Genomic DNA, 10,375 nt, shown 5'->3' on the forward strand with positions numbered 1-10,375 from the left:
CGTAATTTATGTGGATCTCCCTGTCACCTGACGTAATAAATGTAGCTGGTGCCAGCTCTAGATAGTTTAAAGATGGTGCCTCATTAGCAATTGTATGTAATATAATATCTACCAAATATGCTACTAATATGCTAATGTTATGAAGATGAATTGAGATGAAACGTTCAGTAAAACTCATTGTATAACATGAGGTCTTCACAAACACAATGTCCCACAGATGGACTCTAGACTGTACACACAGTAGAGCAAACAGCAAATCCACCTATCCTTGTGTGCTCGGTACTTACACCAGCAATGATTCAAGTCAATGGTGACCTTTGAACCCTGCTGTTTTTCTGATACGATCGATTCAGTTTGTACTTTAAAAAAACAGGAACAGTAGGAACATTTCTGTCTAATGGCACTCCTGACTCAACTTCATATTGTGTAATGTAGTTTAATGTTGGTATGTGATAACTGGACATTCAAACAAAACATGTTTTTTTCTTTACCTTAAGTTACTTGGTCTTGGATACATTTTGTGAAAAACAATGATAAACCACACAACAATGTTTATTGCCCATAATTCCCCAAGCCTCTTTAATGATTGGTTCTCCTCTCTCCTTTGTCTCCCTCAAACCCACATCATTGAGTGCATTCTACCTGCCCCCCTCGTCTTCCTCTTCCCTCCCTCCTTGGGGAGAAACTTCCCCATGACCGCCCGGATCCAGTCGATGTACTTGGACACCTGCGTGTAGATGCCGTACTTGCCCTCACGGGCGCACCCCTCGCCCCAGCTCACCACACCCGTCACGAACCAAGTGTCCCCGTAACGGGTGACGTGGGGTCCTCCGCTGTCCCCCTGGCACGCGTCCTTCTTCTCCTTATCGTAGCCGGCGCAGAACATGCGGTTGGAGATCTTGTGCTGGCTGGACTGAAGGCAGGTGGCCCGGGGTACGTAGGGCACGGTCAGACGCAGCAGGATGGTGGACGGCTGCTTGGCCTCCCCCACACGGCCGAACCCACTCACCAGCCCGTCGTGCTGTTTCATCAACACCTTGTATTGATAAGTAGACAGGACACCATTATGTTAGGTTCAGGAACATCTTTACTAAGATATAAACCATAGACAGATTCATTATATACTGTATGTTTATATGCATCACTGGATAAAACCAGATGTGTCACACAGAGAATTATGTGTAGTACATCATGCTACAGACCTTCTCTGCAAAGTCTCGTTCAGGCAGGCAGGCAGGGAGGATGAACTGGGTGAACTTGATAGGGTCCTTCAGCATGACGAGGGAGATGTCGTTGTGATAGGTGGTGGAGATGTAGGACCTGTGGATGAACACCTGTTCCACCTGGTGGATGGCCTCCCGCCCATCCTTCACCTCCGTGTCAAACTCTCCTGAAGGCAGATGGACCAATGGGGAGGTTTGATTTCAATCAATTAAATTCGTTTGATAGGCTGCTACAACTTAGGCTATGTATGGGTGGTATGGTTATTGACTGTTGTTATTTCACCCAGTTAGCAACTATGCTGTACACAGCAATATACTTTTCTGATAATGAAGTTTTGTGATTATGGCACAATTATATTATATAGGATATGATTCACTTAAAAACAATTCCCAGATGTAGAGACCACTGTTAAAGGTGATTGGCTAACGGTACCTACCGAGGACAACGTAAAAGGAGCGTGTCTGGTTCATGCAATGTGCTGCCGTTAAGATGAAGTACTTATTCAGGATGGTTCCTCCACAGAAGCCCCTGTCCTCGTGGTTTACCAGGAAAGCCTGTGGAGAGAGGGAGAGAAGGAGAGAGAGAAAGAATGAGAGAGAGAGAGAGAAAGATAGAGGAAGAGAGAAACAGATAGACAGAGAAAAAGAGAGAAACAAAGAGAGAAAGAATGAAAGCGAGAGAGAGAGAAAGAAAGAGAGACAAAGAGATATATATATATGAGAGAGAGAGAGAAATAGAGAGAAAGAGAAAGACAGAGTTGCAGAAACAAACAACTCTGAACGCTATTTAGAGGGAACCCCACTAGAGGTTTCTCTACTCTACCTGCCAGGGACATTCTCCAGGACGACACTCCTCCCCATTGACAATACGGGTGTTGCCTCTCGCCTCGGCAAAGACTGGCTTCTCCTTCACCATTTCGATAACGTCATCCTCAAATGCAAATTGGATTTCTCTCTGTTGGGTTACGTTCCAGGCCGTTTCCCTGATAGGGTCCTCCATTATGTTGGTCTTTTCAGTGGTGTTGGTGGCAGTGGTGTTAGGCTGGTAGATGAAGATGCTGCGGGTGTTCTTGGATACCACAAAGCCACACTTAAAGGCCTCTTCAATGACAAAAGGGCAACAATGTTATTAGGTACTAACTAAGCCCAACCTCCAACCTACTACCAGTCCATGTTGGAGAATGGAGAATGGATCATGTATGTATGTATGTATGTATGTATATGTATGTATGTATGTATGTCTGTCTGTCTGTCTGTCTGTCTGTCTGTCTGTCTGTCTGTCTGTCTGTCTGTCTGTCTGTCTGTCTGTCTGTCTGTCTCTCTCTCTCTCTCTCACTCACTCACTCACTCACTCACTCACTCACTCACTCACTCACTCACTCACTCACTCACTCACTCACTCACCCACCCACCCACCCACCCACCCACCCACCCACCGTTGGAAAGGCAGGACTTGTCGTCTGTGTCCAGATAGTAGCCATCAGCACAGGAGCATTGCACACTGTCCTTCTTCACGTGGCAGAAGTGATCACAGTCTCCATTCTTATTCTCACACAGCTCAGGAATGGCTGCAGAACAGCATCACATCACGGATCCAGATTAGACACAGATCACAGTCATGATTAGAGCCAGGTGTTGTTTCTGACTATGGAGTAACTTGGAGTCAAGATATTTCTGGCGTCTATGTCATTTCAAGAGCAAAGGGAGAAGAAGACATACCAATCTCACAGTTGTACCCCTGGAATCCAGCGAGACAGAAGCAGGTGTACATCCCAATCCCGTCCTTGCAGACGCCATTGTGGACACATGGCTTAGAAACACAGGCATCTCCATCTGTGAAACACAGTTTATTTCTTGCCATGGACCTAACAGCACAGCAACACCAAACACACTGCAAACAATCAATTCATGATTTGAAAATAGCCCATTGTTTTGGTGTGTGGTCGTGAGTCCTTTACTTCCTGATCTGACTAGGTTGACCCCAATCTGACCCCAACCTGACTCCAACCCAGCTCTAATCAGAAAACTCCATGTGATCCAATCCCTAGCCTCTTGCGCCAACCCTTAGCCTCAACAGACTCCTGGGCCTTACCGTAATATGTGTTCCAGAATTCAGTCTGAGGGAAAGAGGTAAAAAGAGACACAAACATCACAAATTCAAACCAGAAAGGTCAAGATTCCAAAAACAAAGGAATTTCTGGTTGAAATCATGAGCGTGTAAAGGTGGTGTGAATGAGTGCAAAGTGAGGAGTGACTAAACAGGAATGTGATTTATGTGACTGGAACGCAGACAGACATGTGTTTCCGGTTTAAAGAGAGATAGATAGAAACAAAGATGGAGAATGGCAATTTACAGTCAGTTTGTCGTCCTCAAAGATCTCCCTAGCCTCCTCTCTGTCACAGCGTTCCTCGATACACTCTCTCTCCATGTCTCCCTGCCGCCACTCCTCAAATGGGCTGTTGGCCCGCCGCCGCCGGTTCAGAACCTGGTTAGCATCGTCACTGTTCAGGAAGACTGGGGACACAGGGAAAAATCGGTATCAGTGGCAGCAGGGCACCATCATCATCGTCATCACCCTCATCATCATCACCATCATCATCTTCATCATCATCATCACCATCGTCATCTTCATCATCATCACCATCTTCATCACTATCATCATCACCATCGTCATCACCATCATCGTCATCATCATCACTATCATTACCATAATCATCACCATATTAATGACTGTCATCGTCATCACCATCATCATTATCATCTTTTCCATCTTTTCCATCAATTAGGCTGTTGTCATCATCACAGCATGCTTGTCTAGCACACAGTCATCACAATCATCAAAGCAATCAGAGATACAGACACACCATAAAATATATCAACACACACATCCCAGTCACCAGCCCTCACCCGTACTCACACACTGACCGCAATCACTGACACTGACTAAACCCCAGAGTCTCCCTCACTTTCTCTCTACATAACTATTTGTCAACCGTTTGAGACGGTGGGGTGTTTGAACGTACCCTCGGAGGCCACGACGTGCAGCAGCAGGAGAAGGAAACAGGTTTGGGACAGCCGAAACATGGCCTGATCTCTGGGTGAGGCACCTCTCTACTCCTGGCTGCTCTGTGGAGCACAACTCTGGAGAGAGCGGGCGGAGAGGGAGGGCAATGACCTGAGAGACAGGAAGAGAGAGAACATGCTGAAGAGAGAGGGAGAGGAAGGAATGTGTGTGTGTTTGTGTGTGTGTGTGGGGGGGGGGGGGGGGGACAAGAGGGTAAAAAAAAGAGGGATTAGGGATGTTTGAGAGAAAGAGTGGAGAGAGAAGGGAAGAGAGAGAGAGAGAGAGGGAGGACTCACTTCAAATCCAGTCTTCACCATTCAGAGAGGCAAGGCCTTGTCCAGACCACCATTTAGCTCTGCACTCTTCAGCATGACAGACAGCCCTTATTTGAGCCAATCAGAAAAGCTCTCAGGAAGGGGCACAAAATCCTCAGTGATCATGTGATCAGTGTTCTGAGGTCCAAATCACTGAGCTAATATTGACACTAAGGTATCTATTCCAATGGTTTAGCCTGCTGTGTTGTGGTGCCTTAAACGGCAAATCTAAAGAAATGCGTATGATTCAGATAATATGCATTTCAGAGAAAATACCATGTAGATGAGCTACTGCTGAAGTGTGGCTATGGATACATTTGGACTTTTCATTCACTCACACACACTCACACACACACAAATAACACAAAGGAGGCAAAGATTTAGTTTGTCAGCGAGTAATATTTATTCTTCAGCTATCAGAGAGGAAACTTTGGAAGTAAATGTACGTATTGGGAAGCAAACATTCTGTATGGCATCAGGTCAAACATTCTGTATGGCATCACGTCAAACATTCTGTATGGCATCAGTCAAACATTCTGTATGGCATCACGTCAAACATTTTGTATGGCATCAGGTCAAACATTCTGTATGGCATCAGGTCAAACATTCTGTATGGCATCAGGTCATCCAAATCACCACTTGAAATAAACACTTCACATTAAGAGTCAAATGAAAAGAATAGCAGAGTGAAAAGATGTCTGATTACAAAGTGATGAAACAGGACGATATGCTACACCATGATAGTAGCATGTATATAAAAATATCTGTAGCATTGGACTTCCATGTACTATAAAAATATCTATTAATGTTATGTGACAATAGATTCACTGTAATGACAATTGGTGTTGTGTGGTGACTGGTGACAAATGTAATGGGAGTTAGCCAATGCTCTGCACATTGGGAGGTGGTGGCAATAACTTCTCCGTAGCCTGCTGAATCTGAACCTCATCTAATGCCATCTCTAGCAGGAATGGCATCACCGGGGCACTGACTGAAGGCACCGGGGCAACGACTGAAGGAGTATTCATCACCTCCTCAGCCCAGTCCAGGTAGTTGGCTACGGTAGTGTAGACGCCATAGAAACCCTGTTTGGGGCAGCCCTTCCCCCAGCCCACCACGCCCATCAGGAAGTGGGTGGTCCCGTAGTAAGTGACCAGGGGGCTCCCGTCGTCCCCCCTACAGGCCTCCTGGTTCCCCTCCATGTAGCCGGCACACAGCATGTTCTGGGTGAAGTTGAAGCCGCTCTTGAGGGTGCACTCAGAGTTGGGCAGGATGGGCACGGCTAGCCTGCGGAGGAAGGGCGAGGAGGGGGCTGGCGGGGTGCCAGGTTTGGGATCGTTGCCCCCGTTGGTGCGCTTCCCCCAGCCACTAAGGGTGTGAAAGTGGACGGCCGCCAGCTCGCTCTTGGCGAAGTGTTGCTGAGGCAGGCAGATGGGTACAGCGTCAGGGCCCAGAGTTACACGCCCTCTCAGACGCAGCAGGGCGATGTCACTGTCACCTGTTGCCGGGTCGTACAGGTTGTAGGGTATGGCTCTGGCCACAGGGATCCTCTGCTCGCTGCCCTCTTCTACGTCAATGTTGTGTTCCCCTGGAAACAGTGTTGTTCATTAGGACAGTGTTTTGTTTATGTGACACAGGGACACAAATAATGTATATGTTTCTAGAAGCTCTATGAAAGGAACACAACCCACACCGTAACCTACCTGCGACCACCATCAGGTCCTTGGTGTCTCTATCCACGACACAGTGGGCAGCAGTGATGACCCAGTCAGGATGAACTATGACCCCACCACACAGACTAGTGCCTTTATGCTCCAATAGGACCTGCAACCACCAGTCCCATCACAAAGACAAATTGGCCACTCATCCATCACATCTCATTGTACATAAACCAAAATAATACTGTGGAATTATATAATGCCTAATGGAAGAGGTGGTAATAGATACTAACCTAGTTAATATTACACCCTTTGACTTCAAGGATAGTGGTTGTATGGGATTGACTGTGGATTAGTTATTCTACCAACTATGCAACATAATGCCCTGTGTGGCTTAGTTGGTAGATCATAGTGCTTGCAATTCCAGCATGGTGGGTTTAATTCCCATGGGGGACAAGCACAAAAAATGCCCTCACTACTCTAAATCACTCTGGATAAGAATGTCTGCTAAATTACAAAAATGTAGAAGGGTAGTATTGGCCAATCAAATGTGAAAGAGGTGGATGGATCCATTGTGCTCTCCAGCCAGGCGTTGATGTGTTACCTGCCATGGACAGGCTCCTTTGGGACAGTGGTTCCCACCGACTAGTTTGACTCGTGCCTGGCTCATCGGAGCTTCCAAGCCTGGGATTTTACCACACGGATACTGAACTGATAATAGACAGACAGACGAGTTGTTGTTTCTAACTCTAATCATACATCAACAAATACACGTTGGCTCCTTTTGGTTCTGTTAATATTACAGTCTGTTCGTAACAAACAGGGATTTCCCGTCTTTAACAAAACATCTGGGCTCATCTACTGTCCGTTACAGTTAGTACCTTGGGCAACACACTCTCTTCCGTCCTCTCCCAGGGCATAACCAGGAGCGCAGGAACACTTGCGTCTTGACCCAGAACTGTTACAGAAGTGATCGCACTCCCCGTTAAGGGAGAGGCATTTCAGGGTGTCCTCAAACACTACAGTATGTTGGGAGAAAGGGGAAACGCAAGTAGGATGAGCAGAATGCGGTCAACATATCATATCACTAGCAAATGTTGGCAACACTTCACATTAGGGTGCTCTTACTACTGCGGAATTACAATAAACTATTGGTATGAAACTATTGTGAAAACCGGTGTTGCTTAATCCTGGTCCTGGAAACCCAAAGGGGGTGCACATTTTGGTTTTTGCCCTAGCACTACACATCTGAGCACACATACTTTCTTAACACTTATTTTTCTTAAAACTGCATTGTTGGTTAAGGGCTTGTCTGTAAGCATTTTACTGTAAGGTCTGTTGTATTCGGAGCATGTGACAAAAACATTAGATTTGATTCAACTAATCAACTCATTATCTAACATTTGATTAGTGGAATCAGGTGTGCAGTGCTAGGGCAAAAACAGAAATGTGCACCCCTTTGGGACCCCAGGACCAGGATTAAGAAACACTGGCGTAAACTATTGGTATAAAAATGGCAGCTAGGAATTCTCTTCCTACCTGTCTGACAGTATTTCCCTTCATAGCCTTCCAGACAGTGACATGTGTAAGAGTCATCCATGTAAACACAAGTTCCGTTGTTTTTGCATGGGTTGACCAGGCAGGGATCCTGACCTTAGAGGGATCAATCAATAGGGTAAAGGATATGACATTTGCTATTTGACATGCTGGACATTTCTTGTGCAAATAAATTAGGAATGTGCTACCATGTATGTTATTACCATATTGGATTTTATACAACAATATAATTAGCATTTTATGAAAATGAATGAAAGCAATACTCTATCATATATTTTAGGCTGATTGGAATTTTTTGTGTACAGTCCACATAGAAAAATCTGATTTACCCGTGTATGTCAACCAAAACCTTTTCTGTGGAAACAAACAATACATAGTCAGTTTTAAGAGTTCTCTGGAATTCTCACATGTTCCTATGCATTGCTAAATATTTAATTAAATTAAATCAAAATAGTGCTTCAATTAAAGTAATAGCAAATATTTCACCAAGTGAAATTACTACAAAATTGCACCGTTTGGGCGTCGTCCTCGAAAACTTCCCGAGCCTCTTCATAGTTACAAATTTCCTCGACACACTCGCGCTCGAGATTGCCCTGTTTCACCTCCTCGAAGTAGCCGCTGTTGGCGCGCCTTGCTCTGTCAAGCACCAGGTGCGCATCATCCTTCTTCAAGAAGACTTAAACATCGAATGACAAACCATAAAAGAAAGACAACAACTGACATTTGGCACCTCTCCATATTTAAAAAAAATATGACTTTATCATTTAACTAACTGTAACGCTAGATTCAAAATATATGTTTTCGAAACAAACTTACCAGCGGCAGAAATGACAGTTGAAATGGCCCAAAGTGCACAAAATGTTTTCAGCAGCATCGTGGCGGACCTGAATCACCCAGAACTGGAGCGATTTGAGGTAAACAATTCCAGCTCATATGACTCCCACTCACTCCAACAGCTCACTCCCACTCACTCCAACAGCTCACTCCCACTGCTCTGCAAACAGTTGCCACATCTGGGTGATGGTGACCAGACCTGAACCAGAGGATTAGGCCTATGTCTTACACTACATGGACAAAAGAATGTGGACACACCTTCAAATGAGTGGATTCGGCTATTTCAGTCACACCAGTTGCTGACGTGTATACAATCGAGCACACAGCCATGCAATCTCCATAGACAAACAATGTCAGTAGAATGGACCGTACTGAGCTCAGTGAGCTCAGTCAGTTCCTCAAATGTCTGCTCTGTTAGAGCTGGGCAACTGTAAGTGCTGTTATTGTGAAGTGGAAACTTCTAGGAATAAGAATGTCTCAGCCGGTAAGTGGTAGGCCACACAAGCTCACAGAACTGGACCGCCAAGTCCTTAGCGCTTAAACAAATTCTGTCCTCGGCTGCAACACTCACTACCGAGTTCCAAACTGCCCCTGGGAGCAAAATCAGCGCAAGAACTGTTAGTCGGGAGCTTCATGAAATGGGTTTCCATGGCCGAGCAGATGCACAAAAGCCTAAGATCACCATGCACAATGCCAAGCGTCGGCTGGAGTGGTGTAAAGCTCGTCGCCATTGGACTCTGGAGCAGTGGAAATGCATTCTCTTGAGTGATGAATCACGCTTCACCATCTGGATGAATTTGGGTTTGGCAGATGCCAGGAAAACACTACCTGCCCCAATACATAGTGCCAAATGTAAAGTTTGGTGGAGGAGGAATAATGTTCTGGGGTTCTTTTTCATGGTTCAGGCTAGGGCCCTTAGTTCCAGTGAAGGGAAATCTTAACGCTACAACATACAATGACATTCTAGAAAATTCTGTGCTTCCAACTTTGTGGCAACAGTTTTGGAATGAGATCTTCGACAAGCAGCTGTCCAAATACTTTTGGCCATGTAGTGTATCTTAAATATGACCTTTGATCCCTATATTTACCTGTTATAATACATTTTTCACTATCCTTTGTAATATCATAATCGTTCACAATCATTCAAATATTTGATTTCATGATATGCATCATTGAATGTATGTAGCTCAAATCAAATCAAATGTATTGATAAAGCCCTTCTTACATCAGCTGATATCTCAAGGTGCTGTACAGAAACACAGCGTAAAACCCCAAACAGCAAGCAATGCAGGTGTAGAAGCACGGTGGCTAGGAAAAACTCCCTAGAAAGGCCAGAACCTCGGAGGAAACCTAGAGAGGAACCAGGCTATGAGGGGTGGTCAGTCCTCTTCTGGCTGTGCCGGGTGGAGATTTTAACAGAACATAGCCAACATGTTCAAATGTTCATAGATGACCAGCAGGGTCAAATAATAATAATCACAGTGGTTGTCGAGGGTGCAACAGGTCAGCACCTCAGGAGTAAATGTCAGTTGGCTTTTCATAGCCGATCATTCAGAGTGTCTCTACCGCTCCTGCTGTCTCTAGAGAGTTGAAAACAGCAGGTCTGGGACAGGTAGCATGTCCGGTGAACAGGTCAGGGTTCCATAGCCGCAGGCAGAACAGTTGAAACTGGAGCAGCAGCACGGCCAGGTGGACTGGGGACAGCAAGGAGTCATCAGGCCAGG

The 10,375-nt window shown here is 45.4% G+C and overlaps 2 protein-coding genes across 3 annotated transcripts; both read right to left on the reverse strand.

Moving 5' to 3' along the window:
• Positions 1-420: 420 nt before the first annotated feature.
• Positions 421-4,677, reverse strand: LOC139412830 (coagulation factor X). 2 transcript variants are annotated; one of them, XM_071159559.1, is made up of 10 exons: positions 4,585-4,677; positions 4,248-4,399; positions 3,578-3,738; positions 3,316-3,340; positions 2,943-3,056; positions 2,660-2,791; positions 2,047-2,324; positions 1,661-1,778; positions 1,203-1,390; positions 421-1,036 (listed from the first exon to the last, which is right to left on the reverse strand). In XM_071159559.1, the coding sequence occupies exons 2-10, from the start codon at positions 4,306-4,308 to the stop codon at positions 614-616; spliced, it is 1,500 nt and encodes a 499-aa protein (XP_071015660.1). In that variant the 5' UTR covers positions 4,309-4,399; positions 4,585-4,677; the 3' UTR covers positions 421-613. The 2 variants fall into 2 exon arrangements, with proteins under 2 accessions (XP_071015660.1, XP_071015661.1); XM_071159560.1 differs by having other exon boundaries at positions 4,248-4,426; positions 4,585-4,673.
• A 708-nt stretch (positions 4,678-5,385) lies between these two features.
• On the reverse strand, positions 5,386-8,792 carry LOC139412831 (coagulation factor VII-like). The gene is made up of 8 exons (XM_071159561.1): positions 8,634-8,792; positions 8,330-8,493; positions 8,147-8,171; positions 7,800-7,913; positions 7,142-7,279; positions 6,865-6,971; positions 6,306-6,426; positions 5,386-6,190 (listed from the first exon to the last, which is right to left on the reverse strand). The coding sequence occupies exons 1-8, from the start codon at positions 8,689-8,691 to the stop codon at positions 5,481-5,483; spliced, it is 1,437 nt and encodes a 478-aa protein (XP_071015662.1). The 5' UTR covers positions 8,692-8,792; the 3' UTR covers positions 5,386-5,480.
• Between the last annotated feature and the right edge of the window lie 1,583 nt (positions 8,793-10,375).

The sequence above is a fragment of the Oncorhynchus clarkii genome, chromosome 7 (assembly GCF_045791955.1).
Source record: "Oncorhynchus clarkii lewisi isolate Uvic-CL-2024 chromosome 7, UVic_Ocla_1.0, whole genome shotgun sequence".
NCBI lineage: Eukaryota > Metazoa > Chordata > Actinopteri > Salmoniformes > Salmonidae > Oncorhynchus > Oncorhynchus clarkii.

Coding starts and splice junctions, on each gene's coding strand:
- LOC139412831 (XM_071159561.1), bottom strand. CDS start 8,691: ATGCTGCTGAAAACATTTTGTGCACTTTGGGCCATTTCAACTGTCATT. Junction 8,494..8,633: donor AACTGTCATTTCTGCCGCTG/GTAAGTTTGTTT, acceptor TCGATGTTTAAG/TCTTCTTGAAGAAGGATGAT. Junction 6,427..6,864: donor AAGGAGCCTGTCCATGGCAG/GTAACACATCAA, acceptor TGGTGGTTGCAG/GTCCTATTGGAGCATAAAGG.
- LOC139412830 (XM_071159559.1), bottom strand. CDS start 4,308: ATGTTTCGGCTGTCCCAAACCTGTTTCCTTCTCCTGCTGCTGCACGTC. Junction 3,739..4,247: donor GCACGTCGTGGCCTCCGAGG/GTACGTTCAAAC, acceptor CTGTGTCCCCAG/TCTTCCTGAACAGTGACGAT. Junction 2,792..2,942: donor GGGGTACAACTGTGAGATTG/GTATGTCTTCTT, acceptor GCTGTTCTGCAG/CCATTCCTGAGCTGTGTGAG.